The sequence below is a fragment of the Typopeltis vanoorti genome, chromosome 3 (assembly GCF_054136105.1).
Source record: "Typopeltis vanoorti isolate ZY-2024b chromosome 3, IOZ_Tvanoo_1.0, whole genome shotgun sequence".
Classification (NCBI taxonomy): Eukaryota; Metazoa; Arthropoda; class Arachnida; order Uropygi; family Thelyphonidae; genus Typopeltis; species Typopeltis vanoorti.
The window spans coordinates 141419186-141440069 of record NC_143551.1 but is presented as its reverse complement, the minus strand read 5'-3'; the positions used below and the strand labels follow the sequence as shown (position 1 = coordinate 141440069).

Sequence of the window (20884 nt, the reverse complement as noted above, 5' to 3'; positions counted from 1 at the left end):
TCTTTCGTAGAACGGATAAGGGTAGCAAGTTTGCGGTGGGGCTTACATGCTGTGTGTAGGTTGTACTGTTTTAGTATCTTGGCTATTTTTTCGGATGTGCCACGGATGTAGGGTATGGTGATGGCATTTTTAAAATCTTGTTGACGAGAAGGACGGGGAATGGGGGAGGAGTTGATTTTTTTTTGATACTGTGATTGCTGAAGCCATTGGAGAGGAAAGTGCTGTGTATGTGGTTAAGCTCAGTAGTGAGGGCGGTTCCACTGGAACAAAGATTGTGGGCTCTCTTGGTAAGAGTTTTAATAATGCCATATTGTTGAGAGGGGTGGTGGTGGGAGAGTTTGTGAATGTATCTGCCTGTGTGTGTGGGTTTTCTGTATACGGTGAAGGTAAGTGTATCATTAGGCAGGCGTGTGACTAAGGTGTCTAGGTAGGGTAAACAATTGTTCTTTTCCTTTTCCATTGTGAAACCCAAACCCAATTCCCCACTCAGGCCTATAGTAGATGCCACCAATGCACCTTGTTATAGACTATCTAAACAGCTGGCCAACTCTCTGATCCCCCTCACCGGAAGGTCCCCTTCCTATATAAAAAACTCGACCCACTTTAAAGCCCTCACAGAAAATTTAACCTTGAATAAGACAGACATATGGGTAAGCTTTGATATCTCCTCTTTGTTTACCAATATTCCCTTAATTGACACCTTATCTCTCTTAGAAAACGCTTTTCCCTCTGACATCTTATATCTCTTTTCCTTTGCCATTAACTCTGGGTATTTCTCTTGGAACAACAAAATCTACAAGCAGATAGAGGGAACTGCCATGGGTTCCCCCCTCTCACCCCCCCCCCCCCCCTTGCCAATTTCTATATGGAAGATTTCGAAAAACGAGCCATAGACTCAGCCCCACTCAAACCTTCTATCTGGCTAAGATATGTAGATGATGTGTTCTCTATTTGGCCTCATGGCCCAGACACGTTAGACTCCTTCCTCAGTCATCTCAATAGTCTACATCCAAGAATCCAGTTCACTATGGAAAAGGAAAAGAACAATTGTTTACCCTTCCTAGACACCTTAGTCACATACCTGCCTAATGATACACTTACCTTCACCGTATACAGAAAACCCACACACACAGGCAGATACATTCACAAACTCTCCCACCACCACCTCTCTCAACAATATGGCATTATTAAAACTCTTACCAAGAGAGCCCACAATCTTTGTTCCAGTGGAACAGCCCTCACACATCCGTGGCACATCCCAAAAAATAGCCAAGATACTAAAACAGTACAACCTACACACAGCATATAAGCCCCACCGCAAACTTGCTAACCTTATCCTTTCTACGAAAGATCAGCTCCCTCCTCTCTCTCTCTGCCTGGAGTTTACAAAGTACCCTGTGCCTGTAAGCTGGCGTACTTTGGACAGACAGGCAGATCAGCATCCATCCGTCTAGAGGAACACAAGTCTTACATCTTCAAACACAACTATGGCCATTCAGGCTTGGCTGACCATGTTTTAGACACCACCCACAGGGTATCATGGAAGAAAACCACCATGCTCCACCACAGCAAATTCAAGAAATAGAGACTTTTCTTAGAAGCAGCAGCAGCTCTCAAAAACCAACCAAATCTCAATAAATACAGCTGCATTAAGCTTCTGAAGATTTGGGAAACACTCATCACCAGAGTTCCCACCTTACATTCCAGGCCACCTACTACTGCCCTTAGAGAGCGCTCTACCTAGATGGGACTTTAAGTGTCACCCACGTGGTTGGGATTAGTATTGTTTGTTATTTGTGTATATGTTACATTAATTGTTTTTGTAATCCCCGTAATGTCCTATGACTAGGACAAAATATAGGAAGTATTAAATTCTAATTTAATTCTTTTTGAGTGTTGTAAAAAATCCATTAAGCCTCCTACATGATACAGATTCTTTAATCAGCTTTTTTTTTTCCTTTTGTACCTGCCATTTTCAAAAATGGCAGGTACATGGAAAGCTAATTTGTCACAAATATTAACATTCTGAAAGAAAAATCAAATTATTTTTCTTGGTATAAGGTGCATTCTATCTGCAACAAGAGGACACAGCTATGGGTCAGTTTTTTGTTTTTTTTTAATCACCTTGGGAAAAAAAGGAGCATAAAGCTCTATACTTAATGTCTGGTTCAGACATGTCAACATATCTGAACCAGATGTGTTAAGCCAGCACCAAAACTCATACTGCCATTTCTTAGCTACCTCAATAAGCAACATCATTCATTATGTAAATGGAAACAACTCGCACCTTAACATGGAACCAAAATAATACAATGTTCAATATTTGCAACAAGAATTGAATTTTTTTTTTTTTGAAGACTTTCCTCAATGTATCCAAATGGTAAATATTAAATTGCTGCTGAAACTGCAGGAACCAAATCTGAACTACAAATTAAGTATAAGCCGGCCTATACACTAACCACTTGGCCAATCAAGTGGTTAGTGTATCCGCTCTCCAGCCAAAAGGCTGGGGTTTGAATCCTGCTGTGGGAATGGATGTTTGCGATTGTCTGTGAAAATAGTAGTGGTGGTGAGTGGCAGTAGATGGTGCTGGTGTAGATAATGAGTATGGTGTTGCTATAAAAAAGTTGGAGATAGAGAGTCGTAGAATAGGAGCCCTCCCTTGATGAGTCTTTGAACTCCTTGGAGGTGTCACGCAATAATAATAAAAGGAGCAGTTACAATACTGCATACTAACAGGCATTTCAGAGAAAGATAGTGAAGTTCTTAATTTTCTTTTACAAACTCACAGTGCAGTGGAAGTGAACTGATTCAGACTTTCCCATACTCAGGATTATTCTGAAGTCTCTAAACTGCAGTGGTAAATGGCATGGGATGTGTGTTAACAGATGAAATAACTACAAGAATTCAGTTTCTAATGAGTATCTAAAATATGATAGCTGAGTCGATTGAATCAGTATGATTGAATCAGTATGCCCTAAGTTAATCAGTATAAGTGAAACGTGGTTGTCTGAGGATGATGTGATGTCAGGAACAGAAATAGAAGGATATTCAATTTTTTGAAAGGATAGGAAGATGAAAAGACAGAGCGTACTGTTAATGATTGCAGAGCAATTGCATCCACAAAGTATGCATAAAGGAACCAGCAGAACTATCCTGAATGATGCAAAAAAATTTAAACAATGAGTTGAAGAATGTTCTAACATATAGCATCTTTTCCTAAAAATTCGCTGTCTTGAGTGATCCATCATATGGTTTAGAAAGTATGCAGCAGCAAAGATGTAGTGTTGTCAACATGATACTCAATTCTCTCATGGTGCATTCAGCAAAATGGCTGAATGCATCAGTATGTAAACAGCAGAGGTAATTATGTTGAGAAATAATTCTGTAAAACTGGAAAATAAAGTTCAAGGTATACCCATTTTTGTTTACACGAAAAAAAAATATTTTTTTTGTATATCTTCTGCATAAAATGTGTGCTATAAAAATCATAGTATGCTACAAAAATTCAAGTTCACACATATCACAGAATCAAACAAAACATTAACACCTTGCACACAAAGCAAATATTTGGCATTAAAGACTGTTCAAAGTGGTGGTAGAGGCAATTAGAAAAACGCAATCATAAAGAACTAAAATTTTCCAAAATATGTCACTAGCCTTTCAACATCAGTAATGTCAATATTAAAACAGCAGAGAAAATTAATAGCAAGATGGTGAGTTATATAAAGAAAAGGGGGGGGGGTTCACAGTTTGTGAATCTGTGGAGTGAATTTGGAAGAAAGCCAGAATGGTTTAAAGTTGATGGATTGCATCTGAATAGGTTTAGTGTTAGGAGTTTAGAAAGACTAAACCTATTCAGATGCAATCCATCAACTTTAAACCATTCTGGCTTTCTTCCAAATTCATTCTGAGGCAGAATGGAAAGACACAGGGATTGTTATGTTTGTATGCAAATGCAAAGAGTATCTAAAATAAGATAGCTGAGTATATTGCAATGATTGAATCAGTATGGCCTAAGTTAATCGGTATAAGTGAAACGTGATTGTCTGAGGATGATGTGATGTCAGGAACAGAAATAGAAAGATATACAATTTTCTGAAAGGATAGGAAGATGAAAAGACAGAGCATACTATTAATGATTGCAGAGCAATTGTGTCCACAAAGTGTGGAAGATTATAGTACATGTGCAGATTTTGAATCTCTGTAGTCTGAAATTGAAATTAACAGGCTAGTATATTTGACATTATGGGCCAGGGAACGTACAGAATATTAATGATCGCAGGCCTAACCAATTTGTCTAAACATTTCAAAAGAAAGTGATAACGATGAGAGTTTAATTAAAGGAATATAGAATGGAAGGAGGAGAAGGTGTGCATGAAGAGTGAGTTTGTTGAATTTCTGAGGGATAAATATCTTAAACAGCATTTGAACAAATGCAACTTGAGGCTTTAGTGTTTTGAATTTAGTGATAACTTCATAAGATGTAGCTGTTAATGATTTATTAGCACTGCTGCTAGTTGGTGTGAGTGATCATGAGGTACCTGTTTGGGAAGTGATGAAACAAGAAAAGGTTATTGCCAAAAAAAGGATACATGTGGAATTATAAAGTAAGTGATTACAGGAACTCTGGAGTTAACTAGCATCAATATGTTGAGTAGATGAGTTATGCAGAAAAGATGCAGACAGTGCATAGAAATTCATAAGGCAGTATATGACACAAGCAATGTATCTGCATTCCAAGGATTAGGCAAGTAAATAGAGTAGGAGTGAAATGGATGACTCATGAAATCAAGCATGCTATGTTGGAAAAGGAAAGAATAATTATGGTAGGTTGACATTGGTGAAATTATTGAATGACCACTTTATCAGCATGTATCATACAGGTGTGAATGATGCAACATGCAGAAGGGAAACAAGTATTAAGAGGATTGGAAGTGAAAGAATCACAGGTATATCAAGTATTGATTGGGTTAGATGTTAACAGGGCTGTGGTAATGCATGACATATCACTATGTATTTTTAAGGAACGTGCATAACAGTTATTCCCTCGACCTAGTTATTTAATGAAAGTCTTGCAGAAGGTATGGTTCCTAAAGAGTGGAAAGTCAAAATAGTACCATTCCACAAGCATGTTCTAGGACAGAAGTTTCCCATTACAGATCAGTCGTATAACTACAGCTGTAGTCAAGGTGTTTGAGAGATTGGTTAGGAACCGAATACAAGATTGAGTTGATGGACATAGTATTCTTTACTATGGTCAGCATGCATTTGTAAAGGATAGGTCTTGTTTTAGCCATTTACTTGCATTTTATATGGTAACAAGTGTATTAGATAAGGGAGAATCATACAGAATGATATGCTTAGACTTTGCAAAAGCATTCATAGATCACCACATAAGTTGTTCTACAGAGGATGGAAATGGATAGTATACTGGTTAGTTAGATCAGAAATTGCCTCTCTGAATGATACCAGTAAGTTGTGTATGATAGAGCAGTTCTCAAAAAAGGAAGGTAATCAGAGGTGTGCCCCAGGGTTCCATTCTTGGGCCCCTGCTGTTTACCCATTTGTAAATAATATATCATGTGAATTGAGTGGGATCTTCAGTTGTTTGCTGATGATGCAAAGTTGGAGAATTGTAAGTAGCACTGATGATTAATTCCCTTCAGGAAGATTTTAGCAGACTTCTGACTTGGACATAGTTTTAATATTAATGAGTGCATGGTGTTGCATTTTGGAATGTAGAAATATAAGGCTGTGCACTATATTGATAGTCCTATACTGCAGGAAGTGGATGAGAATCAAGATTTGGGAGTAATGATTGAGAGTAGACTGAAGTAGACTGTATCATTTATGTACATACATCGTACATAAATGATATAGGAAATAACTTGAAAGGAAATATTCAGTTGTTTGCTGATGTGAAATTAAGTAGAGTAATAGTTAATCAAAGTAATGTAGAGAGCTAATGTAGGACGATTTAAATAGGCTGTCAGTATGGGCAATAGTTAAAGAAGAATCAGTTTAATGTCAAGAAATGTAAAGTTATGCACTTTGGGATAAACAGATTACAAGCCGTGTATCACATTGATGGCACACCACTGTATACTCCAGGAAATAGATGAATCTAAAGATTTAGGGGTGGTGGTAGACAGAAAGTTTAGAGGACATATTGCTAAGTTAGTCAATAAGATTACTTGGCTATTGAAAAACACATTAACAGGTAGAGATAAGGAAGTTGTTATTCCTCTTTATAAGGTTTTGATATGTCACATCTGGATTACTGTGCTCAAGTCTGATCACCTGGGTTTCTTGGGGATGAGGAAATGGTGGAGAGGATTCAGAGGCAAGTGACAAAGATGGTGGCCTGTGGAATGTTCCCTATGTGAATTGCAGAAGTTGATTGATAGGAGAAAAAGAGGGGATATGATAGAAACATTTAAGTTGCTTAAAGGGTTTATAGAATTGATGCAGAGGAAATGTTTCAGCATCTGGCTAGAGCAGGGGTGGCCAACCTATGGCGCATGCACCAAAAGTGGTGCATTGCATGATTAGAAGTGGTGCACTGAACCCCAGAGAAAAATTTTATATACAATTTATGTATATCATCATCAAATTCCTGCCATGTACCCTCAAGGGGTGTACAGGATATGATAGTACTACATGAAAAAAATTACATCATTACTAACTTCCTATCTACAATTTTCCTCCAAATCAGTCTGTTACTTGTCAAGACCCCAAACATTATCAGATCTTATATTTCTATTGCCTAAGGCACTTTGCACTGTATCAATCCACCTATATCTTGGTCTTTCTCTGGGTAGTTTTGCTGCCAACCTAGCAGAGAACACTTGTTTTGCTAATCTTTTCTTCACCCATTCTGTTTAAGTGACCATACCACCTCAGATTAGCTCTGCTAAACGCATTCCTGGATGCTGACAATGTCAAGTTATTTCCTAATATCCTCATTTTTATTATGATATTGCCATTGATGCCATCTGTGAACACCTATAATCTTTCTCAGGACTCTCATATCTGCAGTCTAGTCTTTGGTCAAGTGTTTTACTTCTGACCCAGCTCTCAGATCAATAAGTTAAAACTGGTTTGAATACTCTCTTGTATACAGCTAATTTAGTGTTCCGACTAATTTCTCTCTTATTCCATATGAATTTATTTAGTTGACTTCCCACCATACCAGCTTTGCTGATTCTGTTGTCTGTTTCTATATTTAATTTACCATCTTCACTAAAAATCGTGCCTAAGCAGCTGAAATGTTTTACTTGTTCCACAGGTTCTCCATTCACAACACAGTTGACATTTTCAATGATTCTGCCTATTTTCATTGTCTTTTTATTGCTGACCTTCATACCATATCTATTACAACAGTTATTCAATTTAGTCAGATAATCTTGCAGACTTGTAGCGGATTTATTTAGAAGTATAACATCGTCCACATAAAGCAAAGAGCTGACATTAACATCTCCAATTTTGATATCATGTTTAATACCACTTTCCTTCATAATGTGATCCATATAGATAATGAATAACAGAGGGGATAACGTACATCCTTGTCTCACATCAGAGTTAACATTAAACCATCTTCCTGTACTTCCTTCAATTCTAACTGCTGACTTACAACTCAAATAAAGACTAAGTACTGCTTGATATAATGCCCCATTGACACCATATAACTGTAGCGTACTGAATAGCTTCTCTCTTGGTACCTTGTGATATGCCTTTTCCAAATCGACAAAACTTAAATGCATATCTTTGTTATATTCCCATGCTTTCACGACTATTTGTTGTAAAGTGAAGATCTGATCCTGATAGCCTCTATTTGGACTGAATCCAGCTTGTTCTTCACCAAGCTTTTCTTCCACAATTCTTCTCAACCGTTTCTCAAGCATACTTGCATAGATCTTGCCAGGAACACTCAGTAGGGAAATGCCTCTGTAATTCTCACATTCAGTTTTATTTCCCTTTTTATATATGAGTACTATGAGAGCTCTACTCCAATCATCGGGAATTCGTCCCTCTATTCAGGTGAAACTATGCAGTGAACTATGCAGTGCAGCCACTGTAAGACTTTTATACCACCATACTTCAGCATTTCTGGTCGAATATCATCTACTCCTGCTGCCTTTCCACATTTCAAGCCTTTGATGGCTTTTTCTACTTCAAGTATGGATATGTATTCCTGACTGCATGCCTGGTCAGTGTTTTTTTACCACTGTGCTATCACTGCTTGTTTCATTTAGCAATTTCTCGAAGTAATTACTCCATACTTCAAGGATATCTTTTTCTCCAATTTTCATATCACCTTTATCATCTCTAATTCCTTTTACAGCACTCTTTCCTCCATTCCTAAGCTTCTTCAACAACCTCCAGAATATTTTGCCACCTTCTTGATATTTATTTTCTATGTTCTTGCCAAAGTCCTCCCATGACTTTTGTTTAGCTAGTTTTACACAGTGTTTAACATTCTTGCATTTGTCTCTGTATTCTCTAAGAGCACAAGCTGACTTATTTGCCAGGAACTTTTGATATGCTTTCTTCTTTTCCTTCACTGCCAATTTAACTTCCTGTGTCCACCATGGAGTTCTAATTTTTCTATCCTTGCAGACAACTTCACCACATGCCTCTCTAGCTGAATCAATCAGGGCTTTCTTCAAGGCTTGCCACTGAATCTCCAAGGGTTGGTTTCTGTTCTCATACTCTTTCATTTTTTCTTCAATAATATTTGTGAACTTTAGTCTACAGTCCACATCTGAGAGCTGCTCAACTTTTATTCGCTTTAAAACTTTCTTATTATATGTTATTCTTTTCAGTGCGAAATTCAATTTTATCCTGCTCAAGACTATATAGTGATCGCTTCCAATTTCAAATCCTCTGTACACTCTGGTGTCCTGCATCAGGTAGAAAAAATCACTATCAACAATAACATAGTCAATGAGACTTTTCTTATTCCTTGCCTCTTCTCTCCAAGTGAATTTGTACACATTTTTATGTTGGAACATGGTGTTAGTAATAACCAGTCCATGTCCTGAGTATAAATCCAACAGATATTTGCCATTATTATTAGCTTTTCTCTTTTCTCCAAATTATCCCAATATATTTTGGTATGTCTCACAATCATTTCCTACTCTGCTATTTAGATCCCCAACAAGGACCAACTTTTCCTTTTTCATCGTGTCAGTTGCTTTTTCTAAAGCATCAAAAAATTCCTCCACTTCTACCTTAGTAGAACCTTCTGTGGGTTCTACTAAGGTAGAAGTGGAGGAATTTTAATGCACAAATAAGTCTCATTGTCCAGTTCTCTATTCTCATATTTGCCCACATTACTCTACTTGGGACTGACTGCGATTCAAGAAGATTAGCCTCGTATTTTGTGTTGAATACTATGGCTACTCCTTTTCCTTGATTGTCATTGCCTGAATATAACATTTTGTATTTATTGCTCAGAAAGATCTCACCAGTTTTTGTCTTTTTTGTTTCAGTCACCCCTATTATGTCGATCTGGTACTTATCTAATTCCTCATTTCTTTGCCATTCAGGCTTCTTATGTTGATAGTACCGATCTTTAACTCTGGTGATGTTGAGTTGGGCGTGTTTTCAGATTTGTTCCAGTAGCTGACTTTTCGCTGTTCACCCTGGTTCACTGGCGAAAACAATGGGGGCCTTGTTTAACCGGGTGATGTCCCAGCCGGCATGAAATTTTGTCATGTTGTACCATCATTTTTTATTTTGGTTTAACCAATAAGAATACAATTTGGTCAGCTAAATCCCAAATTGCCAGCCCATCCTCGTTCGTTCTGTATCCAAGTAGATACCCAACAGGATGCACCATGAGAAGGTGAGGATTGGACATTAGGTCAGAAGCCCTTGGTCGGTTCTCCGCATTCCTTTAACGGCTATGTGGAGATCTCCTCTCAGTTATACAGCTTTGACCCTTAAACACCCAGATTTTTATATATAAAAACACACAATTAACCTACCACTGAATTCTAGAGTGCGCACTTATACTTTTTTGATCTTGAAGCAACAGGAACCACAAATGCTGACATGCGTCACCAGTTAATCAATTTACAGTTGATTCTCATGTCATAACGTTGGATGAACTTCTGATTCGATGTGAGTGAACAATTCTGTGTTTTTGAACTTATGTTTTTATTAACAGTTCTTTAAGTTTAAGTTAAGATTTCTGTTTTCATGAAGGCTTAATATAGTTCTGTAAATTTAAAAATAAATTTTTTCATTTTGAATGCATATGTCAAGTTCTTACCCACTCCCCTAATTTGCTGATTACTGAAACCTGCAATTAACTGGTCATCAGCAAAGCTTTCATAATGAGGATGTTTGGGTTGTGTGTGTGATTGCCAGCTGATCGACTGTTTTATGGTAGGAAGTGATCTCTTATTTCGTTGGACATAATATATTAAGAGAGAGAGAGAGAGAGATGAAAACTCTCTATGAAAATATATATCAATTTTAAACTTATAGAACTGTATTAGGCCTTCATGAAAACAGGAATCTTATCTTAAACTTGTAGAACTGTTTTTGAATGTTCATAATGTTTAAAACGATAAAATAATTTAAATAAATTATTTAATAATAAGCTTTACTTTATGAAATAATTTTTTTTTTTTTTTTTTTTTTTTTTTTTTTTTTTTTTTTTTTTACAGTCAGTTACCCATTACTTTGCAAAAGAAAATGAGCAGAAGAAAAGCAGAAGGTGATAGCAAGTGCAGTTTAATGAACTGTGGGAAAATGAGTTCTTATTTATTGCAGGTCCTTCAGGAAAACCATTGTGCATTGTTTGTGAAAGCACTCTCTCAGATAATAGAAGACATGATCTTAACAGACACTATAGAAAACATCAAGCTGAATTAGAAGAAAAACTGAAGTTAGTTCCTGGGTCTGAGTTGCGGAAAGAACATGTGGTTAAGAAAAAGGATGAAATAAAAAAGAGAAAATATATTTGTGAAACGAAGTTGTGAAAGTGCGGCAATGCTGGAGGTGTCTTATGAAATTGCCTTTGTGTTGGCTAAAAAACAAAAGCCTTTCTCTGATGGAGAGGAAGTTGTTAAGCCCTGTCTCAAAAAATTTGCAAAATGTCTTGGTGATAAGAATGTTGAAAGAAAAGTAAACCATATTGCTCTGTCCAAGCAAACAATTACAAGACGCATCGAAGAACTTTCCCATGATGTTACTGAGCAATTGAAAAACCATGTTCATGTTTGTTCTTTCTTTTCTTTAGCCTTTCACAAATCCCCTGACATATGTGATGTAGCCCAATTATTTTTATAAAAGGAACTGATGGTAATTTTAACATCTTTGAAGAACTTATCGGTCTTGAGTCACTTCGTGGAAAAACCAGAGGGTCAGACATATTCGACGAAGTAAAGTCATGTCTAGAAAATCAACAACTAGATTCTAGTAAGCTCATCAGTGTTTGCACTGATGGAGCACCGTCAATGGTAGGTACAGTTTCTGGGACTGTAACTTTACTTGAAAGGTTTTTAGGTCATTCTCTATTAAAGTATCACTGTATATACATGAAGAATCACTGTATGGAAAAACTCTAAATTCGAAGCATCTTATGATACCAGTTGTAAAGTGTGTGAATAAAATTAGAGCAAGAGGGTTAAACAGAAGAGAATTCAGAGAATATTGTGAAGTGCTAGATATGGAATATGGTGATCTCATCCTTCATTGTGAGATGCACTGGCTTTCTAAAGGCCAAGTTCTCAGTAGATTTTGGAAGCTAAAAGAAAGTGTTCGTAATTTTCTGGAAGAGAAGGATGAGCTGCATGAGGAAAAAGCCCTGTTGTGTGATGAGAAATGGCTATTGGATTTAGCATTTTTAGTTGATGTTACCAGCCACCTCAATGATCTAAATTTGAAACTGCAGAGCAAGAACAAATTGTTTCCTAGCTTAGTAAATGACATCAGTGCATTCAAAATGAAATTAAAACTGTTCATCTTCCAGTTAGAAAACGGGGATTTAAGTCAATTTCCACGTTTAAAAGAACATAGTGAATCTGTTGAAGATAATGGCAACTTTACAGAATATACTGAGAAACTCAGATTATTGCAAGAATCCTTTAACAGTCGTTTTAGCGATTTTGCCGAAGAAGACTGTATACTTGCATTTATAAGTCCCTTTTCACTTACTGAACAAAAAATCTTGACAATGCCTAGTAACATACAAATGGAACTTATTGATCTCAAAACCAATTCTTTATTGAAAATGAAATTTAATGAACTTCCATCACTCCTAGATGCTTCTGATATAATTAATTTCTGGCGATCGTTGCCCTGTGAACATTTTCCAGAACTGAGAAAATTTGCTCAGAGTTATATCTGTCATTTTGGAACTACATACAGATGCGAACAAGCATTTTCATTAATGAAAATTATTAAGAACAAACTACAGTCCCGACTGATTGATTCAAATTTGAAAAACTGTTTAATGCTTTCTGTAACTGATTTAACTCCAAACATTACACTTAGCAAAAGCAAAGCAATTTCAATAAAAAGTCTCAATAAAATAATTAATGCTTATCTTGTCTTTATATGAAATCCTTTTATTTAAAACTGCTAGAAGTATCTATATTACCATCTATATATATAATAAATCATTTTATGCATAACTGTTAAATATATCCATATTACCTTATTTTAAAAGGGCTGAAAAGTGGTATAAGTGGTATAAAAAATGAAAAAATTGACACATGAACTATAAAAGGTTAGCCACCCCCTGGGCTAGAGGAACCAGAACAAAGGGTCATTCCTGGAAGTTGAATAAAGGTGTGGTTAGTAGGGGTGTGAGGAACAGAATTTTTGCTTGGAGGGTTGTGAATGAGTGGGTATGGGTTGCCAGAGTCAATTGTGAGTGACTTGTCTGTTAATGGGTTCAAGGGGAGGTGTGATAGATTGCGTCTCCTGCAATGAGTAAAAGGTGCCCATATAATAATAATACTGCAAGTGTTGCAAAGACTGCACATTGTAGTGTCACTGGTTATAAATCACTGGTCAAACCACACTTGGACTATTGTGCTCAGATTTGTTAACCTGGTTTTAATTGTAATGTGGAAACATTGGAGAGGGTTCAGAGACAAATGACTAAGACAATATCAGAACTATGGAATGTTAGCTATGGAGGAGGAGAGAGAGAGAGGGGGGGGGGGGGTTTGAAGGAATGTGGATTCCAGAATTTGGTAGATAGGAAGAGAAGAGATGATATGACAGATATGTTTAAGTTAGTGAGGGAATTTTATTCGATGAATCCAGAGGGGATTATAAAAAGAATAAAAGGAGAAAGAGGAAGAATCAGAGTCCATTCCCGGAAGTTATTTAAGAATGTGGTGAAGGATGTGAGGAGTAGATCTTTTTACATGGAGAACTATGAGTGAATGGAATGCATTATCGGAATATGTTATTAATGCAGGGGATATTAAGAATGTTAAGATTCAGTACAATAAATATGTTGTCAGTTGAATGAACCTCGCAAAATGAGTTTGGCGACTCCACAGAAGGTGTAATAATAATAATAAAAGATCTGAGTGGGATCAAATAAGGATGATAGGTTTCTACAGTTAGTTTCTGCCACTCCTTACTTATTTGAATAACTATGCTAAACTATAATATTCATCAACATGGAATAACATCCATTCTAAACATGGCACAAACCTGGGATACTAGGAGTGAATAATACAAGGACTTTAGATCTTATATTAAATGAAGATAATAGCAATAAAGTGAAGAATATAGCAATAAGCAACGTTTTGTTGCAATATAAGCCACAAAACGTTGCTTATATTGCAACTTATATTACTTATATCAATATATGCAGATTTACATATTCAAGACCTCCAAAAGGGTCTCAATACATAATGGTGATGGCAACTATTCATATAAAAACTGGATATGGGAACATGCTTGTAGAAGTCATCACATTAAAAAAGATGTTTTGGTTTTCAGGCAAAATATTTTACAAAAATACTAAACCACTTTACTTAAACATAGTATTTATGTAGTGAATGGCAGTAACAAGAATGAGGAAAAAAAAAAAGGGCAAATAGTTTGTCTCCAAAATCATAAAAGTTTTGAAATTCAACGGCTTATAAAAATACTCTTTAGAAAGTTCACATTTTTATAACCAATTTTACTAATAAAAAAGATGCAGTTGCTTTAACTCACTTAGATTTGTTATATTCAAATTCAATGTGTAAGCAGTCTTCTATTCCCACTTCCATTTTTATGGATGAATTTACTTCAGGATAGGAAGACAATGTATGAACTATTATGTCCAATTCCTTTATGACATCTGATAAGCGTCGAACTATTGTAACCCGAAGAAAATACCTATGAGTGAAAAAAAATATACAAGTCACAAGTGGAGTAAGTATGGATTATAATCACATTAGGATGCTGCTGAAATGGGAGGAGAAAAAAAAATAAAAAGAATATTCACAACATTTTATTCACAACAGCACCAATATCAAAATTAAGAATAAATACTGTTTATTATTTAACAAAACTTCTGAAGTCAATCATACAGCTGATTTTTTTTTTTTTTTTTTAACTGCTACCTACAAAAGGATGTAACCCTATACTGCATTGGGGACTCAGATGGACCAAGTTTATTTTTTATTTGATTATTATTAACTATTTCTACACAGATTTTTCATATAATTCAAAAAACCTGCACTAGAGATCAAACAGGAACATTCTTAAAGCACCTCAGACCTCCAAAGTGGAATGGTAGAGACAGTTTCACAATGGGCAATGATATTTATCTCCCACCTAAAGACAATCACCAAACACCAATGTCACATCAGGATTCAAATTTACAACCTGTTAATTAAAGAGTGAATACACTAACAATTCAGTCAACCAGACAATCTGTTGGGAAGAAAAATTTAATTACTATATTCAAAAAACTATTAAAACTAAACCAAGCCATATTTAATGATGTACAGCACTCATGATAATCTCAAATGCAAACACTAACCCCCAGCAGTACAATGCTATTGGATAAGCTGATAGAATGCATAGAGGTCATCTACAGCAGTATTTTAGGAAAATGTGAAAGTTTATTCCTTATTTTTTCATCTGCTGAAACAATATAAACAGACAAAGTTATTCACTTAAGTCTGATGCATCTAGGAATGATTTATGAATAGTGACAGTTTGTATTCTATTGGATATAAAAGAAAGAATTGTGACTACACTGCTGATTTATTATTGCTGTTGTCAACATGCCTCATGTTTATTCTTGTTGCAAGAGGTTTATCCTGATGTCATAAGTCTTATTACTCCTTGAAGTGATTTATGAGGTGGTATCAAAAAGTTTCAAGACTAGGTTTGTAACATGGCAACAGATGGCAGCACAAGGCTGCACGCACAGTCACGGGGAGCACCTACCTTCATAAGTCAGTGTGCCAAAAGACATCGTCCTGTGTACGTCGGGAGTTGTGCAACTGATGCTATTCTGACCACCTGCGTTACCACATCTGCGATTTCATCATGGACAGCAAGTTAGAACAAAGAGCAAACATGAAATTCTGCATGAAACTGGGCAAATCTGCCACAGAGACATTTAATATGATTCGGCAAGTTTACGGTGATGCTGCAATGAGTCGTTCAAGGTGTTTTGAGTGGCAGCGTGCTTCAAGAGTGGAAGGATATCGCTGGAAAATGATGAGACATCAGAAAGACCTTCAAAGAGCTAAACCCCCAAAAATTTCAAAACCATTAGGCAACTTGTGCATGAGGATCATCAGAGAATACTCCACAACATTGCTGCCATTGTCAGTGTGTCATACGGAACAGTCCAGGCAATCCTCACGTGATTTGAACATGCGCCGTGTTGCTGCCAAGTTCGTCCAGAGCAGAAGAAAAACCGCGTCAAAGTCTGCCAAGAACTCCATCAGCATGCCGTGGATGATCCATCCTTCATGTTGAGGATCATTACCAGTGACAAAACTTGGGTATACGGGTACAACCCTGAGATGAAGCAACAGTCTTCACAGTGGAAAAGCCCATCATCACGACCAAAAAAGGTAAGGAGAGTCCGCAGCTCGACCAAGTGCATGTTCACAGTCTTTTTGATATTCATGGCAATGTGCATCGAGAATTCATCCTCAGGGGCCAGACCGTCAATAGCGAGTTCTGCTGTCAGGTTTTAAGGTGTCTGAGGGAGGACATTCGACAAAAGCAACCAGATCTGTGGCACGCGAAAAACTGGATGCTCCACGACGACAATGCACCCTGTCACTGAGCTCTCCTCACACGTGAGTTTCTCTCCAGAAACAACATGATCTCACTTCCGCACCCACCCTACTTGCCAGATTTGGCACCTGCAGACTTCGCCCTCTTCCCGAAGATGAAGATCCAGCTCAAAGGTCACCGTTTTGACACCATTGCAGAGATCCAGCACAAATCACAGAAGGTGCTTGACATGCTTCAAAAAGATGACTTCCAGGACACATTCCAGAAGTAGCAAGAAAGCTGGGAGCACTGTATTGATATGCAAGGGACTATTTTGAAGGTGATAGTGTGTAAACGTAGATAAATAAATTAATTTCTCGCAAACAGAGTTAGTCTCAAAACTTTTTGATACCACCTCGTATATATTCTTTGTCTGAACTCACCACCTTCTATAACAACAAATTCTGAACATCTGCTATGCTACATGCAAAAAACCTGCTTTGCACACCTTTAAGATGTAGTTTCTCATTCTTACTGTCCTTGAAGATGCATACAAATCAAACAGTGCCCCCCCCCCAACACACTCAAAAAACTGGCAAGCTACTTTTATTAGCTTATCTTGATCATATCACTCTACAGCCTTGAAATTACATTTATTACCCATCTCTACATTTCAAGAAATGGCATATTGCACAGCGGTCTAGATGCAGTCTCACAAAACAAAATTACATCTCTTTCAGGTCTTCTTCATCATAGAACAATCCTCTCTGTTGTCTTCACTTTGTAATGGGCCTTCTGACCTTCAATGTCTTATCTACTATCACCATAATCCTTTATCTGCTCTACTTCTTGCAGCACAGCCTAATCCAGTGTGTAGCTTTATATCTGTGAATTTCAAAGTGCAACTCTACATTTAATAGTGAACCGACTTCCTCATATCATTAACAAATTCAAATCCTTCTGAAAGGTCACAACATTAGTGATAGTTCTGATATATTCTCTAAAGTGTTTTTTTTTTTAAGTCAGCAAACTCAATATCAAATGATTTTCATATGAGGTTGAACAGCAGAGGATCAAGTAGTGGTTCATGAACTGTCACCATTCTACTTTTAGGCACTAATCCTCTACACACAACTGATATTTATCAGTCAGTCTTCTTTCTATTCCAATAATCTACAATCCAACCTCAACTGTTACAATATAAACATTAATCTGCCATGTGGAAATTTATCAAATGCTTCTGCAAAATCAAGAAATACCATGGTATATGCATTCCCTTATCAACCTGTTATTATCCATTATTAGAGTAGATGTATCCTGATGCTACGAAGTATTTTCACTTTTTCCTTGTATATACTTAGCCAATCTGATTAGCTAAGTTAAGGGAAAGGAAGAAGTTGCGATAGTATTCAACACCAACATGAAGTTGATGATGACAATGACTAAGTCTGGTCTCTGGAATGTGGAAATGAGGACAGATTGAGAGAATACAAATTGCAGAGCCTAATGGATAGAAGGGAGACATGACAGACATGTTGGTAAAGGATAATTATCAGAATAATATCAAGAGATTTTTCATAGAATATCTGGATATAGAGGAGAACAAAAGGCCATCCCTGGAAGCTTTATAACAGTGGTGTTCAACCTTTTTTACTACACGAGCTAGTTTTCTATAAAAAGTTATTTGGCGATCTACTCTCTTATATAGATCACATTCCCCCAACCTGATAACGCACAAATAAACAACCAAAAATAAACAACTAAAAAAAATACACAACCAAAAACTTTGTGTATTTAAAAATGTATCACTTTTAATTATTTTAATACAACAACAAAAAAAAAATATATATTGGAATAAAATATTTATTTCTCTATATTGGAAAACCAAAGTTAGAAAAAACAACAGATTGATTACAAACTCACAAGTTACAGGAAATGCTGGTTGATTAAAAAAAAAAAAAAAGTTAATGTGAAATTTGGCATTGTTTGGACCTCGCAATATTTTCATAGTGAAGTTGATATGAAGAAGTGGCCAATCGCACACAATCACCCAAATGATCATTTGTAATTTGGTTTCTTAATTGATTTTTATGACGTTCATATTTGAAAAAGCAGATTCTGACAAGTATGTCGATCCGAAACACGACAGAATTTTTTGCGCAATATCAGTTAACATTGGGAATTTCTCATGTGCATACTTCAAAATGACTTCATTGTTTATTGATTTTAAATGTAAACTATTCTGAATGTTTATTATCTCAAGTTCTACTTCAGCTTGGTTTATATCAAACAGCCCACTAATTTTATTTGAAATTTCTGTGATGTTCAAGTTTTCTTGAAATGGATTACTGATAAAAGATACAATCATTTCAGTTTTATTAAAATCTTTAAATCTTGAATTTATTTCTTCCTCAACTAATTCTATTTCACAAATAAATTCTTTTAAATCATAGCGAATCATTTCTTGATTCTGTTCAAAAAATTTTAATAAATATGGGAGATGTCTAAATTAGCAGTCATTTATATTTTTCTTTAATAAAAGTAAGTATTGTTGGAAAGTTTTTATTGAACTTAACATGTCAATTAAATTTTTATCTCTGCCCTGTAACTCTAAATTTAAATTGCTTAATTTCGTATAGAAATCTACTAAAAATGATAAGTGTAACAACCATCTTTTATCACTCAATTGTGGATAAATATCTCCTTTTTCATCAATAAAAATTTTTATATCGTTAATTAATACAAAAAATCTTTCTAAAAATTGACTTCCGCTGAGCCAGCGAACATTATTGTACAACAGAAGTTCTCTATCATCATCTGTCTGTAATTTAAATAACCACCGTTGCAGGGCTTTTCCTTGAACAGAATTTACAATTTTAAATGTAATATCCAAAACATCTTTGTGTTTAATCTTTTACTACACAGTACTTGTTGATGAATAATACAGTGGTATGTTAAAAAATCTGGATATTTGTCATCGTTTTTACATAATGAAATGAAGCCTGATTTATTACCTATCATTGCAGGAGCACCATCAGTATTAATAGACACAAGTTTAAAAAGCAGAATGTGTGTTGTTTCACAAATTCATCAAATGCTGAAAAAATGTCTTCTCCCCTAGTCCTTCCCAATAATGGTATAATTTTCAAAAGTTCTTCTTTACTTGAATAATCTTGAAATGATTATTCAATGCAAATAAATACCATTAACTGAGCAATATCAGCGAAGTCGTATGATTCATCAAATTGTAATGAAAACACAACACACTGGTGAATATCTGACATTAACCTGGCCTGGAAACTTTTCTCCAGCAATTGGAACTCTTCCTTTTGGCAATTTGAAACCTTGTCTGCAGCCTGGAAGTAGTCTCTCTCTCTAGCGACGTCTCGAACTGAGAAGCTCCTTTCTGGAGGCGGGAAACTCCTCTCTCAAGCAACGTGGATCCAGGCAGTCTCTCTGATGGCGACTCTGGACCAGGTGGCGTCCTCTCTGACAGCAATTCTGGAACCGGGACTGCTTCTGCTTGCTTCAGTCCTTTATTATTAAGCCTCCTCTGAGACCTCGCATGAAGTTTGGCAACCCCCAAAGAATCGGTACGAGTCTTTCGTCTTAAGTTTCAAGTTCGGCACGCCTTTTGTTCTCCTCCGCTTTCTTTTGATTGCAAGCCATCGGAAAGATGCCAGCCATCGGAAAGTTGTTTGAACTCTTTCTTACTGACTTCGGAGATGTTTACACTTAGAGCCTGCAAGCTTTTCTCATACGTACAAGTTTCAATAACAATCTTTCTAATGCTGCCATATACAGCTTCAGCGACAAAAACATTGCCTTTGTTTTTAACACTCTAACATATTCTTATTAAACCAATATATACAGTTAGCTTCAAAAGAGCTATTTACAAAAACATCTAATACAAACTATACCGAAACAAACATTTATTTTTTTTACAATATTCACATGGGACTTAACCTAAGTAAAAAAATCGATGTAATGTGCTTTGGAATATTTAATATTTAAGCTAAAATCAAGTTTTTACACTTTGCTTATAATCGTATTCACTCGGCTTGTTGTATGACTTCCACTGATCCAAATTAATTCATTTACCCAGACTTATTAAGAAAATTACTGATTTGACAATTTTAACAAAAAATCATTAAACAATAGCAATACACTTAAAGCGAATTAAAAATAATACAAAATAATGATAAATGAAATATTATGTTTTCAGTTTTAATTAAATTTGTAAGTAAAGAGGAATACACAAGAGATCGACCAAAAATTGCTCCGTGATCAACGGGTTGAACACCCCTACTGTATAAGGAGTGTGTAAGCATGGGGATGAGGAGAATTTTTGCATGGAAAGGAGTGAGTGATTGGAATGCACTGACTGAAAGTGTGGTGAGTGCAGAGACAGTGAATGCATTTAAGTCAAGGTATGATGAGCTGCTCATGCAAGACCTCCCATGATGAATCTAGACTCCACATGAAGGTCTAATGATGATAATTCGCAGTGAGTGGAATGGGTTGCAACAGTCTTGTATTTTGTCAATGCGTTCAAGAAGTATGACATTGTGTGGGTCTCCCTTGGTGTCTTTGGACTCCATGGAGATCCTCATGCAACAATATACTAGGAGCTCTCGACTTTGCTGATTTACAGTTTGGCTGATTGCAG

The 20884-nt window shown here is 36.2% G+C and overlaps 1 protein-coding gene across 1 annotated transcript in view; it reads right to left on the bottom strand.

Moving 5' to 3' along the window:
• The window catches only part of LOC150108618 (vacuolar protein sorting-associated protein 26B-like), a 184945-nt gene that overhangs the window by 40996 nt on the left and 123065 nt on the right, over positions 1-20884 (bottom strand). The window contains exon 5 of the mRNA XM_090416076.1: positions 14203-14367. Coding sequence (XP_090272202.1) covers positions 14203-14367 — 165 coding nt within the window. The remainder of the gene's footprint in view (positions 1-14202; positions 14368-20884) is intronic.